The following is a 22,618-nucleotide window of genomic DNA, read 5'->3' as shown; positions in this document are numbered from 1 at the left end:
GCAATAGCCCCGAGGTGCAGCTCCAGCTGTGGGCATGCAATCCCTGCTTTACACAGCCGCATGGGCGTTCCCTGGGACTAGCTCTCATGTTGCCTGTAGCAGCTGAGCTGTGTTGCCCACTGAACTTGGGCAGTCCCACTGTGGGTCCTCCAGGTGCTTCTCAAAGTACTCTAAATCCTGCTGGTATTTCCAGCAGGGAAATAGCAACCTGCTCAGAGCTGAGTGATGGTCTCCCTTAGTACAGGAGAGACATGCTTTGCCCCCTCCAGCCTTGCTCAGCTGGTAGTGAAGGGGAAAGATCTGGTTCCTCCATCTCAGTCTCAACACAGCAGCTCCACAAGGCTCCAGGCTGAGGTTGGAGTCACTCTGCAGTGGGCAAACAGCAGTCTGGGGTCAGGGTCTTCTCCTTAGGGGAGTCTGGAGCCAACTCTGCTGACTGCAGATCCAAAGCACAAGAGGTGGTGGGGAGGCTCCTCAGATGCCACTGGGAAGGGCTGGTTTGACTGGGGTAGGAGCAGGCTGCCATGGGACATCCGTAGCTGGCAATTAGAGGAGTGAACCTCGGGGAATGCCTACAGCGGGGGTGCCAGGCAGGAAGGCAGAGCAGGTGGGACACAGGGCACAGTGGGTTCCTGGAGGAGGTGCTGTGATCTGGATCATGGGTCCTACACCAGGGACTTTTCATTCCCAGCATGGGTTGGAGGGAGAAGACCCTGTGCCAGGCAGGAGCACAGGACAGCCATGCTGTGAGCGTGGTGCCAGCTGGGCTGGGCACCTCATCTCCGTGGCACCAGGGCTGGAGAGCACCAGCAGGAAATAGTGTGATCTAATCCTATCAGCAGCAATAACAATGTGTCTGCTAACAGAGACCAGCAGCTTCCTCTCGGGCAGGAGAAGGCAGAGGGCTCAAGCCGCCTGTCATCGTGCTCTCCTGCTTTCCTCTCACTCGCCCTTCTTCCGTCACTGCTGCCATTCTCTTCCTCCTTGCAGAAAGATCTCTGCTCCCAAATCAAGACAGGGTAAGGCCAGCTACAGAGCTGGAGGCTTAGACCCCTCTAGTATTCATATAGGACCCCTGCAGACCCCCTTGTTAGACTGGGGCCATGTGTCTCCAGAGGAGCTCAGCAGTAAGTGGGATGAGCGGGTCAAGAGCTCTGGGGCTGATATTCTGGAATATCGGTATTCCAGGTACCCTGCTCCAGACATCCCTGGAAGCATGGGGAGTTCAGCAGCCCAGCCGGAGCCAGCAGTCCTCTGCCCTCTGAGTCCAGGCAGCAATTTTTCACTGAGTCTATACAGGCCCAAGTGTTCTTCGCTGCTTATATATATATTTTTTTTTTTTGCTTGGGTCTGACTTTGCCCCTGACAAGGCACTCCCTGCCTGCATTTGCTGCTGGGTGAGATGAAGGCGTCTGAGGAAGAGGGTGAGCCAGAGGCTCACCGACAGCAGTGACCACCCGCAATTGCACAGCGGGGTCTTCCAACAGGCAGGGGCAGGCAGCTGCCTGCACATCACAACCGACCATCAGGAGGGCGGTGGGATGCTGAGGAGAGCAGCTCACCCCGCACACGGCTGCTCCCCTGGCACACCGAAAGAGACCTGAAACTACCACAAATATATATATATAATATTTTTTTTTTACCCTTAAGACTACTCCTTCATGGCAACGCGGGGCCTTTGGCACTTCTCGCTGAGCTCAGTCCCACCAGTTCACCCCCCGGAGGGGCCGGGACCGGCGCGGGAGGCCCCTGTGGGGAGCGCGGCCGCCATCTTGGCGGGCTGAGGCGAGGCGAGACCTCGGGGCGGGGCGACACCTGCCGGCCGCGCTGGGCCTCGCCCGTTCCCGGCGCGGGGGGGGGGTCGTCCAGCACCCACAGGGACCAGCACCCACAGGAGACCAGCACCCACTCGGCTCCAGCACCCACAGGAGACCAGCACCCACAGGAGACCAGCACCCACTCGGCTCCAGCACCCACAGGAGACCAGCACCCACAGGGGACCAGCACCCACAGGAGACCAGCATCCTCAGGAGACCAGCACCCACAGGGACCAGCACCCACAGGGGACCAGCACCCACTCGGCTCCATCACCCACAGGGACCAGCACCCACAGGGGGACCAGCACCCACAGGGGGACCAGCACCCACAGGGACCAGCACCCACAGGAGACCAGCACCCACTCGGCTCCATCACCCACAGGGACCAGCACCCACAGGAGACCAGCACCCACTCGGCTCCATCACCCACAGGGACCAGCACCCACAGGAGACCAGCACCCACAGGGCACCAGCATCCTCAGGCGACCAGCACCGACAGGGCTCCAGCACCCACAGGAGACCAGCACCCATAGATGTCCAGCACCCATAGATGTCCAGCACCCACAGGGGTCCAGCATGGCCAGCGCCAGCCCCTCTTCAGCCCTATAAACCCTGGGTGCATCACCCTCATTGGAGGGTGGATGCTCCGGGGTCGAGAGGGGCAGGGGGGTCCCCGATTTCTAGCAGTTTTGGGGCAGTTTGCTTGCCTTTGGTCAAGCGACACCCCACGCAGAGCTGGATTTCTAGGCAAATCCAAACACAGCGAGATAGCTGCTAGATTTTTTTTCACTCTTTACTGCACTCTTTAGTCTCTGTAATTTCCTGTTTGCTTCGAAAGCTATTTTTCCTAAGGGAAAAAAAAAAAAAATCAAACATTTATAACAATTCTGTCCATTTCCTAGCAGGAGAAAACAAAGATCGGAACGAGCCTAGCAGGGGTCACTGATTAACTACCCGCCAGCAGTCTGGTTAACCTGCTCGCTCTACCGTCCTTCGGTCCCGGCAAACACAAGCTCAGGCTCCCATCAGCCAGCCCCGCACCACGGCGTGTGAAAACAGAATAGTTCTTGGCCTTCCTAGTTGTTTTCTTATGTTTTTTTTTTTCATCTTTCCAGGATAGCTTTGCAAAGCTTTTGCCAGCTTTCTCTGTAAGTAGGCGAGAGTAGGGATGCCTACGGAAAATAGGTGTATCTACACGCGCGTATGTGGTAGACAAGAGAATATCCTGGCCCTGGGAGATGGGAGAAAGCAGGCAGGACCCCAAGTGTCCAGAAGAAATATGGGGGGGGTGACCCCCGCACGAGTGATGCTCACGTGGTGCCAGCACCAGCCGTGCCTAGAGGAGGGCTCTTGGGGCGGCTCTGAGCCCACGATTCATCCTGCTGCCCGCGAGAGCCTCAGAGCCCCAAAACCACCAGGGACCCGCACACGGTGAGGTCCTGGGTGGGTGCGCAGCCCCGAAGCCAGCTTCCCCCCAGCCAGCCAAGGAGCCAAAGCAAAGCCGTAACCGCCTACTCCAACTCACGGGGCTTAGCTGGGCTCCGGGAGGCAAAGCTTGCGCGGGGATTGCCGCGCATCACTGCGAGGGAGGAAAGCACAAATACCGCAGACCTTCTGCAGAGGTTGGGCTCTACCAGTACCCCGGGACCTTTCCAAGCCCTTCTTCACGGGTTGCCCACGGGCTCGGGACAATCTGTGGTCTGATGTGGCCACCTCCCCAGAGCATCCTCAGCACCCTCCCTCTCCAACTAACCCACCACAGGTTTCATTTACCTTCGGGGCAGCCCAGCTGCGTGGCTCTAGATGCCAGGAGGAGGTGAGGTGAGAGGAGCTCAGGTGGCTTCTTCAGGGATCTTTGCCTTCCCCGCGGCTGCAAGGAACAGTTCTGTCTGGCTGCGGAGGAGATCACGGCTCTCGGATCTGGAGTACTCGTAAAATCAAAGCCCCTGCCATGTCAGCATCCATCCTGGCTGTTCTGCAAGAGTTCCCGTGCACAGCAGCCTGGCCACGCAGTCCTCCAGAGCAGGGAGTCCCACAGCCGCGTTTGCTCCTCCAGGCAAAAGCAGAGAAATCTGAATTACGAAGGGGGGTGCGGATCACCCCACCCAGCTCCTGCTGACCTACAGATCCCACTGATCTTGTCTGTCCCCAGCCCGTCCACGCCGCAGCTTGTTCCCCCACGCAGCCGGGGTGCGAGGAAAGCCTCCTGGGCAGCCCTGCAGCCCGGCGGGTGGCACAGCTGCTGGAGAGGGTCCCCAGCTCTGTGGGGAGCCTGGGGGACGCTCACCGCCAGCGGCCAGCGAGGAGACACGGGCGAGCGGAGGGGCTGGCTCGACACGCGCTGGAGGGGTGCAGCACAAAGCACAAAGGCTCTCCCATCCTGGCCGCTCTGCCCTGGAACGCAGCATGGGAACCGCTGCCCAGCACAAATCTGTTCCTCATTATCCGCTCCGGCTGCCGACGGATCCCGGCTCCGTCACCAGCCACTCGCTGCACGGTCCCGGCCAGCTCGTTTCCCATCAGCCGAGCAACTTCTGCACGGCTTCACCAGCCAGCGCGGCGAGGCAGACCGGGACCAGTGCTGGCATCCCACTCCTCCGGAGGTAATTCCGGAGTGAAAATGAATCGTTCCCTCCACCAGCAAGCAGAGGAGCCTTCCAGTGAAAGCAGGGAGCAGGGATGGCTGCGAAGAATGGGAAGGCAGACGCAGGAAAATTCAGGAGACGTGCTCAGTCTGATTGTACCCAGGTGAGATGGATGCCTGGACAGACAGGAGCAGGAAAGAGCGACGAATGGACTGATGCGTCTCCAAAATGTGTATACCCAGATGCGATCAGACTAAACTCCTAAATTCTCCCGCATTCGCCTTCCCGCTGTTCTCCGTGAAAACGTGAACGTGGCCAAAGCCTCTGCCACGCATTGTGCTTGCTGGGGCCAAGTGGGAGGTAAGAAGCTGGGCTCCCATTCACTAGCTTCCCACCGCTTGTGCCTGTATAGGCCATCGTGAAAACATCACACGAGGGCGTCAGAAGTGCTCCAGAAATAGAGCAGAATGAAAAATCACGCAAGGTTGCCCGTGAGTCAGCAGCGCTCTTGCTGCAATGGAGAGCTCGGAGCTGGTGGGTTTAAGAAAATGATTGTTCCTCTTGGCTTGGTACCTGTGAGACGCAACTGGGTACGAGCTCCAATTTGGGGGTCCCCAGAACAAGATATAGATATATATAGCAGAGAGAACCAGCTTTAGGAAGACAAGGCAAAGAGGGGAGCTACCTGCAGGGGGGCACAGAGAAACCAGAGCCTGACCCTTCTCAGAGACACACCTGGAAGGACCAGAGGCAACGGGGACAAGCTGCGCCGGGGGAAATTCCTGCTGGGCAGAAGGAGAAAATCATTCTGCGCAAGAGTGGTGCGGCCGTGGTGTGGCTCTGGGACAGGGTGACATCTCCATCCTCGGGGACTTTCCGAGCCCAACTAGTCAAGGCTCTGAGCTACTTGCTGTAGCTTTGCCACCAGCCCTGCATGGAGCCGGGGTTGGACCGCAGACCTCCCAAGCCCCTTCCAACCTAAAATTTACCAGATGCGCCAACCAGAAGTGGCGATTTTAAGACAACTGCTCAATGCTGCTGCTTAGCTCACCTGAGAGATGGCCAACACCAATCCATCACCCGCAGCTTGGTTCTTCCATCCAGCCGCTGCCCCTCTTACCAGAGCTGCCTTACATCCTCTGCTGACTTCACAAGTTCTGGTACCACGGAGAAACTGGAGGAGCCGAGCATCGGAGAAAATAAATCACTGTGGAAAAAATGTGTAGGTTTAATGGTAGGCTCTGAGGAGAAGTTTGCGTGCAAAATGACGGGTCTGCGATAGTCAGGCAGCTCCGGGATGGGATTGCTTATAATACCAGTCAGAGGGTTGTACGTTCTGGGTTACAGTCTGACAGGCAGCTCCTTTGGTTATGCTTTACTCTCTCCTGGAGAAGCAGAGGTTTGGGCACATGTGTTCGTGGTTTGGCCCGGTCCTCGTGTTTTTCCACTGAAGCACTTTAGTATTTTTAGGCTGAAAGAGACGGCTCTGTGCTACGCTGGAAGGATCGGAGCGGTCCTGTGCAGGCAGGGCGCTGCCTGCTATCTCTCCCTGTAAAGTGAAATACGGAGATTAGAGTATGGGAATAAATGCTGACAAAACCCTGTGGGGAAGGGTATAGTAGGAGCCACCATCCCTGCTCACGGCGTGGCTGGGGTCAAGGGTGGGAAGAGGGGGCTGCAGACTCCAAGCTCACCAGCTGCTGGCTGGTGGCACACAGAGCCTGCACACAGATAGCCGCTCGGCTCAGCTAACCGATGTGGGACAGCAGCAACTGGCCCCGGCGTTTCCCCAAGCCGAGACATCTGCTTTTCCTCCTCTGAGGACCCCGAATACCGCAGACCCACCGCTTCCAGGAAAACAACCTGGCCCGCACAACCTGGGGCGCTGCCGAGGCGATCGTGTCTGCAGGAGACGCTGGCACTGAGGTCCGGCACGCAGAGCGCGGCTCGGCCGGCATCGCTGGTCAGCGGGATGCGAGGCGGATGGGAAACGGCGGGAGGAGCAAAAGCTTCCGAAGGGACCAGTGCAAAGCTCTCGGGGCGAGGAAGCTGTACAGGGACCCTGCCAAACAGCACTGGGGGGGAACGGTAGATGCCAGGTTGGGGACAAGCAAAACTTCGATTCGTGAATCAAGTAAAACACCTTTACTCTGCTTTAGGAGAAGCGGAGCCGGCAGACACCGACACGGGGAGGTTCCTGCGATCCAGATCACCCTGACACAGACCTATCTGAACCATGTTTTTGGCAAAGAGAGAGGAAGCACGGACACGGGAAGATGCGGGCTCCCCGCACCCTGCCGCTGTGCCGGCAGCCGCGACACCGGGCAGCTGCACGCTGCTCCCCGCACCATGGCCTGATGACGGCTGCAGGCAAGCTTCTGTTCGGAAGGAATGTCACATTTTCCGCAAACATTATCGAAACTGGGAAATGTGCAGAGGTTCCCTCCCGGAGAGCAGAGAGACCAGACCGCGACACCTGCTCCAACTCCGATTTATTGAACATTACAAAATACTCTGCATATATTTTCACATTAAAACAATATTCTTGCAAATAAGATGCTAAGTCTTGAGTCATTTGTGGTGCCCGTGGCTACAGAAAACACTGACCCAGCTAGAGATTTAGTATGGCCCAATATCAGAAATCAAAACCAGAATAAGGCATACCAGAAATGCAAAACTATATAAAAACCTTTTAAAAACCTCATGCTCATCTGGTGGGACAGGTACAGAGCAGAAGGGCTTTTGCTGAGCCTTGCTAACAGTACGGGGGGGGGCACCGCCAGCTCGTTTGGCCCACGTTGGGCTCGCTCACCCAGTGCATCTACGTGTCCCCTCGATGCCTGCTGTCTCAGGACACCCACGTAGCTGGAGCAGGCGGTTATTAACCTGCTCTGGGGCATTCACAGCCCAAGGCCCCATTCTGCCCAAAAAGGAGCATCCCCAACCCTCCCGCCTTGCTGGTGCCCAGCGGTCGTGCTGAGATTCTGCATGCTGAGCAGTTCTTGGGGAGCGATTCTTGGACTTTGGGGTCACAGGAGGAATAATTCGCTGTGTGGGCCATTGCCCCCGGGTCCCACCACCCTCTCAGGAGGGACCAGGGGTGGCTGGGAGGCAGATGGGGGGGGGGGGAGGACCTCTGAAGATGCACTCAGCTCTCACCCATCATCCCTGTTCCTGATGTACATTCATACCTGCTGCTCGCTCCGCTCCTCGCACCATGACCAGCCCTCCCAGCTGATGGGCCCCAGTCAACTGGAGGGACCGGGACGTGGGCAGGATGAATGCTGAGGATGCTGTGCAGGGTAGCTGCCTCCTAGCAAAGCCAGGAAGCTGAACACCGCAGCTATTGGGAGCACATCCAGACAACAGGCGTGAGGTTGGTACAGCAGGTTGGGTGCTGGAAGAGTCCCTGTGCGTACAGGTTTGCTAGTCCGGCTCCTAGTGGAGCCAAACCCCAGGAGCGCTGCTCCCAGTCCTGAGAAAGTCACGGCCTCGCCCCTGCGGTACCTCCATAACTCGGGGAACGCAGAGCTGCCGTGGCAAGGAGCCCATCTCCGGCCTCCTGGCTGAGCTCCGTGCATGCCGCGAGGAACCAGCGCTGATGCCACCTTGAAGTCAATGGCTTGGTCGCTGCGTGCGGATGGGTTCTCGTGCACCGGCCGCCGCTCCCGGCCCTCTCCCCGGAGGTCTCCTACCCACAGCCAGGCTGGAGATCAGCTCGTGCTCCCACACTCGCGAGCAGCCACGGCACGTTAGCCAGCACCCACACACCTCAGGGCGGCACAGCCATGACGGGATCGAGTCCGTCTGGGATCCCAGCCCCGGGAGGAACATCTCTGGCCTCCCAGTGCTGTGAAGATGTGCAGGGACCAGAGAGGAAGAAAGAGGTTTGGGGTCTGTGCCTCCCTGGGTGGACGGGGGTCGGTACCTGCTGTTCCATGAAGCCCAGTTATTGACCAGTTTGGCATCAGTAGGTGCACGGGCAAAGCCCACCCTGGAGTGCAGCTCCAGGAGGAGTACTGGGCTCTCCTGCCACTCCTGGAGTTTATGGAGACACACACAAGCTTTACAACGCAAGACAGCAGAGCGCTCAGTGGGTCGCAGCCCGTCCGCAGCCCCCAGCCCCTTCCCCGTCCGCAGTGCGCCTCAGAGGTGGCTCGCTCTGTTGAACATCAGCCACCTGGGCTCCGCAGCAGGCAGCATCCTGCCCTGCTCCTCCGTGGCCATCAAAGGCTGCAGCTCCTGCTGCTCAGCGCCATCCGGGCTGCTGTCGCTCTGCGACCTGCCGCTCTTAGAGACGTGGCTGGGAAACTGGAAGCAGGAGCTCTGCTCTGGCATCGCCTGGCTCGCAGACTGGGGTTGCTCCTCCAGCACAGGGCAGGCGAATCTTCTGTGCTGAGGTCCGCTCTCGATGCCTGGGGGGGAAGCGATGCTCTCCAGAGAGGAGATGCTTTGGTTCCACGCCTTCTGCATATCCACCGGCACGATTTTGGTGGTCTCCGAGGAGACGTAAACAGCCAGATCAGCCTGGTCTCCTTTCCACGGCAGCTCCTTCTCTGCCAGGGTGGGCGATGGTGGGATGATGCAGGGGCTGGGGCAGACATCCAGGCTGCCTGGGGATGCAGAGGGAGGGACAGTGAGAGGGATCTTGCACAGCTCTTTCTCTCTTCCTTGCCCCTGAAAACATTGCAGAACCAACCACAACCGAATGGCCAGCTGGCCCAGGGATGCGGGAGCCACCAGGGAGGCTCTGCCCTGCCTCCAGAGCCACAGAGAGCAGAGATCCTCCCACGCGTGCTCTGCCAGCTTTGGTTTTGCCCAGGCAACTTTGCTCCCCAGGTGGAGGAAGGACAAGCTACCCAACGGCAGCTGCCCTGGTGTGGGAGCATCGGTGCCTACCAGGAGTTGTCTTTCCCTGCAGAACCTCATCGGTGGCTCGAGCGATGAATACAATCCCTTCATCATCCTCTCTCTCTGTCTCCGAGCTATCGCTCTCCTCCTCCTCTGAGCTGACCATCACCAGGACAGGAGCTGCAGCCAGATGGAGAGAGTTGGTTTGGAGGATGGGGCACCCTGCGGGGGAAGGACTACGCCCATGGGAGAAGGACCTGGTACTAGCACAAACCCGGGTGCTGTCGTGCCACCGAGCTGGCCGCGGGCAGGCACGGCAGGCTGCTCCCATCCCACCTCAACAGTTCCCCTTGCCAGGACCTGCAAACCTCGCCCGCCACCAGCCTCACCTGCCTCCTGCCAGGGGACGTGTCTGTGCGTCTTCCCATTGGGTGCGTCGCTGGGCAGAGAGATGTTCTTCTGCAAAGGAAGAGGGACCGGCTGGGACCTGCCCTGTGCCAACCCCTGATCCCGACCCAGGCGGCCCTGCAAGCCAGGGTGACCCCAGGGACACAGATTCCCACCCCGGCTGGATGGCAGCTGGCAGCCAGTGGTTCCTAGTCCTTGGGCGTTGCATCTTCATGGCCCTACAACCGACAGCTCAGCTGCAATGGCTTCAAGAGCCTCCAAACGAGAGAGGACGCCTAAGGCTCAGTTTAAGGCACAGTGACACAGTTCTGAGCCTGGATCTGCACGGACGTTCAGGCTACTTTATGCTGAGTGCTCTTGGAAAACAAATGTGTGGCTCCTCCAGGGCTCGGGACCGCTTTGCCCAGGGAAGAGCCACCCCGTAGCAGCGCTGGCAGGGTTGGGACCCACGGACACGTGAGACCCGCGTGCTCACACGCAGCGCACACAGGACTGAGATGAGATGAGCCGCTTTCCCCGCTGGCTCTGGAGCTGCCGATGTCCTGCAGCACCTCACCTACACCCCAAAGGACCTCGCTGTCTGCAGCCCGGGGGAGCCCAAATCTCAGAGCTAGTAACGGAGCAGGAGGTTGGGGAGCGCTTGCCTTTTTCCTGCCCTTTTCCTTCAGCCTGGCCTTGCTCTTGGAGGAGCAGACATTGTGCTTTGTGGACTTGAAGGTCTCCAGCCGCCTCTTCATGTTCTGCCGGAAGATTTCTTTATCTTGGCGCTCTTGTTTATCTGGAGAGATGAAGTGACGGCTGTAGCTGGCCTTGTACTGGCCGAGGGAGAGGCAAAGAGACACAGGGTGAGCAGCTGGCCCCAACGGAGCATCCTCCATCCCTGCTCCTCTTGCGGGTGCTGCTACCCTCGGGGTGAGCCGCACGCCACGGCCGGGGAGCGCTCACCCGCCGGCGGGGCTTGTAGAGGCTCCCTCGCAGCACGTGGTGCATGGCGGCGTCCTCCTTGTCTCGGCGGCTCCGTACCGTGTCGATCACCTGCAGGTCCAGGCACGCGCCGCTCCCGCTCTCCCTCCTGGGGGGAAGATGGAGGGAGATGGAGATGGAGATGCTGGGCTCCATGCCTGCATCCTGCCAGCCTCGGCATGACCCACCCCAGGGGAAAGGGGCGGCTGTAGGGGTCCAGCGGGGTCTGCCCGGGGGCTCGGAGGGATGCTGGTACTCACAGGAGGTTTGTGACTGACGACTCCGACATGGACGTGCGGCTGGGCATGGAGGGCAGCGCCAGCTTGGCAGCCGAGAGCACATGGCCACCCTGGGAGGTGGGAGGGCAAGGCTGGCATCGGGGCAGCAAGGACCCAGCTGGGCTCGGGGGGGTCCCCACTGCCCGGCCAGAGGGGACACGGCGTGGCCGTGTGTGGGGTACGCCACCACCCCAGGCCAGCCGGCTCCTGTCGGGGCCATCCCGCTGCCCGGCCCCCACCACGTGCCCCAACCTGGTCGACGAAGCTGATAGCATCACGGATGTTCAGCTTGTAGTAAACGTCCCAGATCTCGTCCCGCAGCCTGTAGGCAGATTTCCGCATCAGGAGCTGGCTCAGGTACTTCTTGTCGAACTGTTCCCACCTGCCGCGAGATGAAGACATGGGCAGTTTAGCTCCCACGGGGGGTACCATGGCCAGGGACCCCCTGCCCACCCGAGGTTGAGAGTGTCCACAGCGTGGTGAGAGCAGGCTGGGCACGCAGGACCCAGGGACGTGCTGCCGGGGGGGGGCAGGAGGGGAGTGGACATGCTGACCCTGTGTCCCTGCCCAAGGGGAAGCCGGAGACCAGCGGGTCTGCGGGAGGCGATGGGAGTGGGAGTGGGAGTGGGGCTGGCGTGGCTGTGCCGCTGGAGTGCTTCCCCTGCAGGAAACAGGCTTTTCGCATCCTTTTCCTGTCGCCGTGCTGCAGATAAACACTGCTCGGGCTTTAACAGGGCTGTTCCCTCCTCAGCGCCCAGCGCAGGTCCATCTGTGGGGAGGCGCACGGCCATCGTCATCCCCACGGACGCCCCACAGCAGCTCTGGCGTGGGCAAGCAATGCCAGCTCTCGCTGCATCCCCAGCCGCGCCTGCCCGACCTCTCTCCGGGATGTTTTTGGGGAGCTTGGCCTGCTGCACAACAGCAGCCAGACAGCCCCCTGCCAGACGGACTGACGGACAGACATACAGCCTTCCTGGTCCCGCTGCCCTGCCTACCGCAGGGGTGTCCTCCAGCGGGGACTCTGCGATGTCCCCATGGCTGACGCGCGTCCCCCATCCACCTGATGGCTGACAGAGGGTCCTGGCTAAGACACTCACTTGTCCCGCCAGTAATGGTAGCCGTGGTGTCCCACGATGTCCTCCACCGCTGCCAGGATGTGGTCAAAGGCCTTGAGCGAGGAGAAGAGGGTGAGAGTGGTGGCTAGGCTGCGGGTGCCCCGGGGGTGCCGAGGACGTGCATCACCCCTGCCCGGCCCCGGCGGTGCGGGGAGCCCGGCAGCCTCCGGCACCAGCACCTACGTGCTCATGCAGCTCCTCATTCAGCGTGGGCTTGTGGTGGTCGCTGCGCTTCACCTTCAGCCACGTCACCAGGGGTTTGATGGTGAGGCCCTGGAACGGCAGGAGAAGACAAGGGAAAGACTGGGAGGGCGAGAGGGTGCGTGGCTGGGGCATGGGGAGCAGAAGCGGCATGAAGTGACCGGGAACAGCAGCTGTGCCGGCCGCGTGTGTCCCTACCAACCCGACCCCCTGCGCCTGGGACCTGGGCGATGGTCCTGTGTCTGGGCAGGCAGTGACCACGTCGTACCCCTCCGGTCCCCTCCCCCTAGGCTCGCATCCAGTCCTGAGACGCAGGAACCCCAAGCCCAGCAGCTTTGTAAAGGGAACAGCCTGGCCAGGCACACGCCGTTGCTGCTCTTGGAGCGAGTCCCAGAACAAGAGGCCAAGAGGGACCCAACATGGGCCACAGCCCTGCAGTTGTGACAGCCGCCGCAGCGGTCCTGCGCGCCGGCCCGGTGATGGATGGGGTACCGGGAGGCACCAAGGACCAAAGGTCATTTGAAAAGAGGTACTTGCCCCAAGCACACGTCCTGACCCCCCCGGTGAGCTCTGGGCAAAAGGGCAGCACTGGAGGAGGGCACGGTGCCCATCCTCACCTGCACAATGACAGTGAAGAACACCACCACGATGGTCGTTGCCACAAAGTAGTCCTTGGCTTTCACCTTTGCCCTGTCCAGCAGGATGACCAGGGCAAAGGCCACGGCTCCGCGGAGGCCACCATACGACATGACCACCTGGTCGATCCTGTCCAGGGGGATGAGGCGGAAGCGGTTGAGCACGCAGGTCTGGAGGACAACACCTAGGGAAGAAGGAGGAGGAGAGCCTGGGATGCCAGCAGAGCCCTCCTTGCTCCTGGAGCCGTGGCAAAGCCCAGGCCAGGAGCAGTGGCTGGTCCCGCACCCCAGCCTTTCTTGAGGAATGCCACTTTTTGGCTGGGTGCTGTGGCCAGAAGCACAGCAGGGCAGACTGACCCACAGCTCTGAAGAGCAGGATGAAGAACAGGGTGCCCAGCACCAGCGCTGTGTCCCATGCCCACTTGGAGGTGTCCACAGCTGAGATGCCCAGAAACATGAAGATGATGGTCTCTGAGCTGCTGGCCAGTGTCTTCATGGTGTACTTGACTGTGGTGCGGGATTTCTGGGAGATGTTGGCTTCCACATACTTCTTGCAGCAGATTCCACAGAAGGTGACTCTGCAGAGGGGCAGAAGGAGCCGGCATGACCCTACGGCGGGATGAGGAGTGGGTCTGCTTGCCGCCTCTTGCTGCTCAGCACTGCACCCCCCACTTCCTGGACCCCCCCAGGGTCACCCCGGTACTCACGCCAGGATGGAGGAGAGAGAGACCATCTCAGCAGCAAGGTACGCGATGTAGGCCAGGAGGAAGACAAAGAGCGGCTCGATGATGCGCACCCGCTTGGTGAACCGCGTGATGAGGGCCAGGAGGAAGGCGAAGAGCAGCCCCACGGCCGTGCCCCCCAGGCTCACCAGGAAGAAGGAGGCTGGTGGGGGGAGAAGACTCATTTGCTCCATAAGCAAGCGAGCCCAGCTCCTGCCACGCTGGGCTGGCCAAGCCCCGTGCTCCCACCTGGGTCCCCACAAAACATCCCATGATGACAGCTGGCATGTGACCACTGGGATGGAGATGACAGAGCTGCGGTGCTCAGTGCCCACCCCACAGTACGACAGCATCCGTGCTTGCCCCCCACGCTTCCACTCCAGAGGAAGAGTCGGAGGGGCTGGTGGGGCACATACTCACCTACCCCCTTCATGTAGTCCGTGGCATGGATGTGTGCTGGGCCCAGCTCCACAAAAGAGTTGAAGACCTTGTACAGCACCTGCAGGCAAGGCAAATCCCTTGGGGAAGGCAGGGTATCGCCCTGCTTTGAGAGGGACGGCACCTGCGGGCAGGATGGACCCTGCGGAAGAGGCATCGCCTGCCCCAAATCTGCCAGGTGACACAGCTCATCTCGGCAGGCAAAGTCCCCCAGAGAGCATGGCATGGGTCTGCCCTTGGCTTGGGGTTGTCACCTGCGTCCTCTGCCCATCCTGGGGGACTCCAGCGCCCTGGCCCACGTTGGGCTCCACTTTAGGGTCCCCCAAGCTCCAACTCACCACGGTGACAGCATCGTTGAGGAGAGACTCGCCGAACACAATGATGAAGAGGGTCTCGTTTACATGGACCTCTTCAAAAACCGCCAGCACCGCCACAGGGTCCACAGCTGAGATGAGGCTGCCGAAGAGCAGGAAATCCATCAGCCCAGCTTCGATGCCCGGATCTGCTTAGGACAGAAGGACCAAGCTCAGGCAGACCATCTGCCCCAGAGCCCCTTTCACCAGGCTGAAACAAGCCTGTCCCTCGTCTGCTCTCAGTGACTTGGCCGCAGCATCCCAACTTGGAGTGGGGTGAGCCACGGAGTGCTCCCAGACCTCCGGGGTCCCCCAGACGAAGCCGGGATCGTTGCTGCAGCATGAAGGGAGCAGGGCTTGGACGTCCCCCCCAGCACCCAGGTGCATCGCTGCCCCTCCGGCAGATATGCACCGACGGAGGCTCAGCAGCCCCACCTCAGGTCCAGGCATCAAGCGGTTCCTCAGGAGACTCAAAACATGGCCCAGGCCAGCCAGGGCCAGCGGCTACAGCCAAGAACAGGGAACATGTCAACGAGCCAGCAAGGCTAGCCAAGGTCGGCGACAAAAATAGCAAAGACGTGAGTCAGCTCAGTGCCGAGCAGGGGCCGAGCAGGGCCCGTTTGTCCTGCACGCTTGACGGTCCTGTCAGAGCACCGTTCCCAGGATGCCAGGACCCTGCTCCTGCAATACTTCCTGGAAATCCGCGGAAGGAGGGCAGTGGGCTCTGAACTTGGGGGTGCTTTGCACCCTCCGACCCATCTTTTGGGGATGTGACCCAAGCTGCGCAGCCCTGTGCACCCACCCATGAGCCCGGCGCGGTGCAGTCCCCAGAGCGCAGTGCCGGTGGTGAAGGAGTTCCAGAGCGTGCCCACCACCGCGTAGGTGAGGATGGCACCGATGTTGTCGAAGAACAACCGGCTGGGCATGAAGTAGCCCGAGTCTAGGACAATGGGGGGCAGAAGGAACAGGAAGAACATGTTGGGCTCCAGCTGGTACTCGGCTTTCTTCGCCACGGCCAACACGATGCCCCCCAGGCCCAGCCCCAGCAGGATGAGGAGGCAGCTCTCCGGGACGATGGATGTCACCTTCCTTGACAGGTGGAAAACTAGAAGGAAAGGAAGAACGAAAGCATCAGCCAAACAGGCATGTGGACAGAGCGTCCCAGATCCACAAGCTCCATGGAAGGGTTGGCTGATGCGTGATGGACCCTGGGGAGGACAAGGGAGCACCTAAGGCTGCTTCGTGGCCATGTGTGCACAGACCTTCCAGCTAGCTCCCAGGTCAAGATTTCAGGTCCCTGACTCTTTGGGATCTTACTCTCCTCCTCAGCCACTCTCTAGCAAGCCAAGCAGCCAGGCATTTTGCTTTTCCTGGCCTCTGGTAACTGCACTTAAAGGATAAAAGCAGCCAGCGAGCACGTTCACAGTGTCACCGGCAATGCCGGCTGCTGTTCAAGCGAAGGCATCCTGGTTCACCGGGACACGTTACCCCACTCAGAAACGAGGATGCTCAGCCCTGGCGACGGGGTGACCTTGTTTGCAGCCGTCTGAGCAAGCAGACGGAGCAGCATGCAGACCGCTGCAGCACAAGCCAGTCAGCCGCTCTCCGTGTGCCGGAACACAACCTTCCCCAGCACCGGCTAACCCACCTGCATGCAAAAAAACAGGCGCACGGGAGCTGCGGATTTAGAGATGCTTTGAATAATCGGTTTATTCCATGCGAGGCTTGGACCAAATCTTAAACTGCCGTGGAACAGGATATATTTTGTAATGCAAGGAGAGTATGCCTTGGTATTCATCCATCAGCTCTGTGGCAGTGAGCCTGCAGCTCAGGCACAAGCCAGCGGGATGTCACGCCAGCCAGCACAGGGGACTCGCTCCTCCAGGCAGCCTTGTCGCCAAGCTAGGGCATCTCATGTAATCCCAAATCATTCCAGCATCCAGACAGGCAACCCCCCCTGTCCCTGTGGGTTTCTCCTCCCTGAATTTTTGCTGCCCCCAAAGGGCTCGAGGAAAGGCTCTCGAGGGTCACAGCAGTTTTGCTCCCCCATCGTGGAGTTCTGCCATGGCCTGTGACATCCAGCCCAGCTCTATAGCACAACTTGGGCCTTCAGACGAAGAAACCTTCTCCTGGGGAGTGGGTTCCTCCAAGCGCTTCCAGAGCCACCTCTGTCCTTGAGCACCCAGCAGGTACAGGGGACATCAGGGCAGCCTCTGAGCCGTCACTTGGCCACAAGCCCAGCCCTGCTGCCAACCCAAAACCCAGTCCCTAAAGCCCTTTAGCTGGATTAAAAGTGCCCATTGCTTGTGCCAAGTCATCCCACCAGGAGGAAAGATTTGCTGTGGTCACACGCAGACCTTAGCTCACATGCTTCTTCTTCCCTCCCTGGAACCCCCCAACCGTAAGGTCTGCCTAGATCAGTCCTGTCTCCAGTGGCATAGACCTGGAGAGGAGCCCAGGAACAGGCAGTGCTTCATCAGTAGGTTTCCATGTCTCTACGCCCTTGTCATTCTCCTCTGAACCTGTTATGGGACAGGTCCCAGTGTCCCTGAGATGCAGACATCCTGGGCATTGAAGTCGTGGCCTCCTGATGTTCTTCCTTTCTCCTTTCCTAACACCTCTTAGTTGATTTGCTTTCCTTGGCTGCAGCTGAGCACTGAACTAGAGGAGCTAATGTCAAAGATCTGGTTCCTGAGCAGAGACAACATCTGTGAGCCCACCACTGAACGTGCAGGCTAAGGGCAGCTTTTCCTCTCGTTCCTTCCTCCTGCTCCTTGGCACGGTAAGCCCTGTCCATGGCGCCCGGGGCCAAGTGTCTGCCACAGCTCTGCAGCCCAAAGCCCAGGGCATCCACCCTCGCCCCCAGCCGCCTCCGCTCGCTGCGATTCAGCCACGGAGGCAGCGGCGACACGGACTCTACAGCCCTCCAAGAAAACCCACAGCCCAGAGAAGGGGTGGCTGAGCTCCAGCCCAGCTGAATTCTTGCTAAATGACCGCACAAGCCACAGCGGAGCCCTGTTCACCCCACGTGAGGCCGGCAAAGGCAGCGCCGGTGGGCGAACGGCGTTCGCTCAGCTCCTGCGGCAGGCTGCGAAACCGCTTCCCGCCCACGGGAACAAAGCTCTGAAGTTTTCAAGAAGGGAACGAGGCGTCCAGCCCCTTTCTGCACACTCAGGAACATTGCCAAGATCCCCGCTCCCTGCTCCAGCATCCCATCTGCACTGCCCGTGCTGCGGAGATATGCCCTGGCTGGCGAGAGAGACCCAGGAGAGCCCGCAGAGATGCTGTGGGGACACGGGGACACGGCTCCTGGCTGTCATCCATCGCTCTTTCTGCCAAGCCAAAAACTTGGGCAAAGAAGGGAGCAGCATTGATGGGAAAGACCCTGCTTGTCCAAAAATCCCCTTGGCTGAGGGGGGATGCTGCCACCCTCCCGAGCAAATGACAGCACACGAGCTCCTCTGCGACGTGGGGAGCAGCCAGCGGGGACGGGTGGAACGAGCTCTAATTTTACATTCGCTAGTCAAGAATTTCAGCATTAAAGGTTCCCACAGCAACGGTAACTTAGCCACATGTGAATTAACTTCAGAGCCATAATCCACACTCAGGCATCCATAATAAGGATTTGCCATTGGGAGGACTCGAGGTCAAAACCTGCTCCGCTCCTCCGGTGCTTGGGAAATGGTGACACCGAAACCAAGATGCAAGCAGCCGGGGACAGGGGTGATGGTGCCGCAAGCAACAGAGTCAAGGGAGCGCGTGCTGCAAGGAGAGGGGGTTGCGACCCGCGGGGATGCTGCTGGGTGGAAAAACATCCGTCTGCTGGCAAACCCCTGCCCACGGGGCAGCCGTGGGTGAGGAGCAGGTTGGGGGCAATGCTCATCACTTCCCTCTTCCCCACATCCTGTCCAAGCAGATCTGTGTTTTGACCAAGTGCGGAAAAGGCAGCAAAGCCCAGATGATGCCTCGCTGTGCAGGAAGGCAACACCCAAGGCAGTTTTTCCCCGCCCCGGGTGTTTGCTGGCTCAGGGCACCCCGGCATCATGACGGCCTCCGAGAACAGAGCCTGCAGTGTCATTTCCCCATCACCCAGGCGTGGGGCCGCTTCCTCCCCTGCAGTCACAGGGCTGTGAGCTAGCAGCCCAGCCCAGCACCGCAACCGCAACGGCTCCTCTGCACCAGCCTACGCCTGGCGTCCACAGCCGCCGCAGCCAGCGCTGCCCCCTCTGCTCCCCGACATCCTCCACCCCCGGCTCCATCTCCTCCATGGGCTCCCGTGTGCCCTCAGGACCGTGCATGTGTGGGGTTGCGTGCCACCTCCAGGGACCCCCCTGCCCGGGTGCTGCCCACAGCCCTGCCTCCAGGTGTGGGTGTTGCTCCTTGCTCCGGGCTGCGAGTATCCATCGGAGCCATTGAGCCAGACCCCGCTGAGCCCAGCAGCCCGGAGCTACCCACCGTCGCGGTTGTGTCTCCCAGATGGAGAGGGAGGGTGGCCATCAGCTCGCCTCAGGCCTGGAAGAACACAGCGGGGCTGGGGGTTTGGGAATGACCTCGGCTCAGGCCCCTCCGCACCCCCTGGCACTGCCGGGGCGAAGGGGAGTTCATCAGGGGAAACCTGCACAGGGAGCAGCTCCGGGGAGATGTTTGAGAGAAGAAAATAAGAATCAGGGAAAGGGATCGTCTCTCTGATCTCCTGCAGGTAGGAGGGACGTGCTTGGCAGCTGGAGGTGGCACAGCTGCAGACAGAGGGTTGTATTTTTAAGCTCACGACGCCCGTTAATTCATTCCTCACGATGCTTTAGGTCTCCCTTGTGAGAAGGCCAAGGAAGGAGAGAAGCGTGAGGTCCACAGCAATCTGTTTGGTGATGCTTGGGACAGGCAGAGGCCAGCTGGTGGTGGCAGCTGTAGTTGTCCCCTGTGTACTGGGAGCTGCTGCTGGTCCCCGGCTGCTCAGAGACTCCCCTGCTTAACTCCGAACCCGCATTTCTTGAGTCGGCTCCAAACTAAGAGGGTGCCCGCACCCCCGCCACGGGGGCTGTGCCCACAGCAGGGTCCCCAAGGAGGAAACCTGCCTCAAGGTCACGGTCTCGTCACCTGGGCCCAGCACAGCAGGCAGGGACACCGCGGGGGAGCAGCCCCTGGGGACCCCGCTCAGCACCCAGGGTGCTCCGGGGGGGCACAGCCCTGCGGCAGCTCACACACCCCCTCCTTGCACCTTCCCACGCAGCCTCTTGCGGCAGAGCCTCCCCCCGGCTGCCTGGTCCTGTGCTGGGGAGCACGAGAGCCCGAGGCGATGCCGATCTGGAGTGACCCACCGGAGAGGACCACACGCACGGACCCGTCCTCAGGCTGCAGGGGACACGTCTGGCCCAACACCGGCACCACCGAGCCCTTCCTGAGGCCGGGGGGATCAAACAGCTTCCAGCCCCGCCAGCGGCACGTGCTGTGCCAGCCTCTGGGGCATGGGACACCCTTGCTGGACGTCTCTGCTGGGCTCCTCTTCTGCTGCACCGCCCCTCCTCTGTGCCCACCCGTCCATCCCTCGCAAGGAAAAGGGGACCAGGTCCCTGCGTTGTCCCTTGGGCTGTACCTTCACCTCGTCACCGCTCATCGGCCCAGGGAAGGGGATGGAGGACGCGGCGCGGGGTCGTACCAGGCCACCGCAGCCCAGCCCAGATGGCGACCAGCCGGGCTCTGGCCGTTCGTCCCCCGAGCCCCGTGCCCCGGTGTGCGGTAGCACCCCTCGCCCCGGATGCCCCCGCGCCCGCCGGGGATGCCGCATCCCACCCTGCCCGCCCCGGGGATGGGCGCAGCTGCTCCCGGAGCCCCGGGGGACCGGGAAAGGTGGGGCGGGGGGGGGGGTAACGGACACTCACCGATCTTGGCCAGGCTGGCCACCAGGATCCAGGCGGCCACCAGGCAGGGCGCCTGCACCTCCCGCCACTGCCACCGCAGCAGCTCGGCGCCCGCCGGGGCGGCGGGGCCGGGGGAGGCCGCCGGGGGCTGCATGGCCCCGCGCCGCTCCCCGCCGCTCCCCGCCGCTCCGCCGCGCTACCGGCCCCCGCCCGCGTCACGCGCACGTGGGGCCGCACCGGGCCGGTCCCGCCCCACGCCACGGGCTCCGCCCGCCGCTCCCCGCTCCGCCCTGGCCGCCCCCCACCCCCCCGGCCCCCCCCACATCGTCCTCCCGGTACTGCCCCGGGCCCCCCTCCCGGCACTGCCCCGGGCCCCCCGGCCCCCCAGCACCAGCCCCGGTGCCCGGCAGCTCCCTGCTCACCCTGTGCATCACCCTCCAACCCCAGCGCATCTGCACCGTCCCGGTGCCCCCTGCCCCACCTTGGTCCCCCTGTGCCTGCCCCGGTCCCCCCTGCATCACCCTGGTGCCCCGGTGCCCCCCGCCCCATGCCAGTCCCCCTGCACTTGCCCCGGACCCCCACCCCTACCCAGTGTCCCCTGCACCTGCCCCAGTGCCCCTTGACCCACCACGGCCCCCCTGCCCCTACCTGGTGCCCCCTGCGCCATGCCAGACCCCTGCATTTGCCCTGCTCCTCCCTGCATCTGCCTCAGTGCCACCTGCATCGTGCCCGTGCCCCCTGTCCCATGCCAGTCGCCTGCCCCTACCTGGTGCCCCCTGCACCTGCCCCAGTGCCCCCTGCCCCACAGCGGCCCCCCTACCTCTATTCTGGTGCCCCCTGCCCCATGCCAGTCTCCAGCTCCTGCCCGGTGCGCCCTGCGTCACCCCAGTCCCCCATGCCCTCCCCTGGTGCCCCTGCTCTGCCCGAGTCCCCTCACCCTGGCTCAGTCTCCTGCACCCACCAGATTCCCAATCTCCCCACCCCACCCAATCCCCCTTCTGCTGCCAGCTGAGAGCACCCATCCCTGCCCCAGCGCCAGCCTGGGAGCTCCCCAGGGGGGCCCCCATGGTTCCTGGGTCCCCCTCACCTCCCCAGCCCCTCTCAGACACCCCTAAAAGCTCCCACTTGCCCAGCGACCCTGGGCCATCCCCCCTGCTCTGGGAGGTGCCCCGTCTCCAACATCCCATCCCTGTGGCTCCCAGATCCAGGGCCCCGTGTCCTGGGTGGGCAGCGGGGGATGCCCAGGCAGCCGAGGGAGCGGGGATGCCACCTGGCAGGGGGAAAGAAGGGACTCTGGCAGAGTGCTTCATGGAAAGCCAGCTTGGAGCTGTGTCCATGTGTCCCTTGGAGCCAGGACAGAAGGACACCTTGGCCGGGCCGAGCCCTCTGGCTGGTCCTGTCTGTGGCACAGGCACCCTTGGATGCCAAGTGCCCGGCAGAGCCCACTGGCCAGAGGGGAATCGGCTGCAGGACGCCTCCCTGGCAGCCCCGGCAGCATCGCCTCTTCCAGTCTCTGTGACCCGGCACAAATGTGTTGCGAACGTTTGCCAGCGGAAGAAAACGGCCGGGGAAAGCAGCCTGCTGCTGCCACCCCCTGCCAGCCGGCTCCTGCCAGCAAAGGCAGCGCAGCAATGGCCTCCCTAGGGCTGCCGCGGAGAAAAGCTGCCTCCCGCTCCCCTTTTAAGTTGCCAAAGGCGTAATTAAATCCCTCCTTGGCTTTGCCTCCCCCAGGCTGGTTGTGCCTTGCTGACCCGGCCTGTGCCGCTGCCCGGGCGTCTCTGCTGAGCCCCCCCAGTCTGCTCACGCCTCACTCCTACTGGGAGCCCGGGCTGGAGCCAGTAGCGAGGGGAAGGCTCCCTGCCCACTGCTCCATCGCATTGGGCCATAGTCACGGCCCAGCTAATCAGTCAAAAAGAAAGTAAAATCGCCTTTGCAAAAGCTTTGCCTTGCTGGGTTGTGCTTCATGCTGAAGTCCAAGAGCGATGAGAACTTACGACGTCCCCAGTCCCATCCCCCTGGGTCGTCCCGGGGGTCCCAGCTCTCTTTTGCATGCTCCTTTCCAAGCCCGCTACGTGATCCATGCTGGACGCCCTCGTTAGCATCAACACCTTGGACGCGGAACGCCCTCGTCGGCATCAGCACCGGCCTTGGAGGCTGCCCCGCTGCCGGGGTGGTACCGCTGCACCCCTGGCTCCGGGCTGCCCGGTGCAGGGCAGCTCATCCCTCCGCCGCTTCCCCCCCGGCCCTAGAACGGGGAGTTGCAGCCCAGCCTCCCACCCGTGCTCTGGTTCGCCCGGGGCGATCAGCCCCACCCGGCACCTCGGGGCAGCCCGGAGCCCCCCCCCCGGGGCCTGCAGCACCCCTGACCCGGGCGGAGCATCCCAGCGGAGCATCCCC

At 61.6% G+C, this 22,618-nt stretch overlaps 1 protein-coding gene across 2 annotated transcripts; it reads right to left on the bottom strand.

Moving 5' to 3' along the window:
* Positions 1–6,877: 6,877 nt before the first annotated feature.
* SLC9A5 (solute carrier family 9 member A5) lies at positions 6,878–20,456 on the bottom strand. Of its 2 annotated transcripts, XM_054840866.1 has the most exons (16): positions 20,243–20,456; positions 15,169–15,471; positions 14,352–14,515; positions 13,996–14,074; positions 13,561–13,738; positions 13,211–13,431; positions 12,836–13,038; positions 12,201–12,290; positions 12,000–12,070; positions 11,155–11,284; positions 10,885–10,973; positions 10,607–10,733; positions 10,306–10,476; positions 9,643–9,712; positions 9,302–9,433; positions 6,878–9,015 (listed from the first exon to the last, which is right to left on the bottom strand). In XM_054840866.1, the coding sequence occupies exons 1-16, from the start codon at positions 20,373–20,375 to the stop codon at positions 8,549–8,551; spliced, it is 2,628 nt and encodes an 875-aa protein (XP_054696841.1). In that variant the 5' UTR covers positions 20,376–20,456; the 3' UTR covers positions 6,878–8,548. The 2 variants fall into 2 exon arrangements, with proteins under 2 accessions (XP_054696841.1, XP_054696842.1); XM_054840867.1 differs by lacking the exons at positions 15,169–15,471; positions 20,243–20,456 and having other exon boundaries at positions 14,000–14,074; positions 14,352–14,419.
* Between the last annotated feature and the right edge of the window lie 2,162 nt (positions 20,457–22,618).

Source organism: Grus americana, chromosome 13 (genome assembly GCF_028858705.1).
Source record: "Grus americana isolate bGruAme1 chromosome 13, bGruAme1.mat, whole genome shotgun sequence".
Lineage (NCBI taxonomy): Eukaryota > Metazoa > Chordata > Aves > Gruiformes > Gruidae > Grus > Grus americana.
Note: the sequence above shows the minus strand (reverse complement) of the source record. Positions and strands in the feature narration are given on the sequence as shown.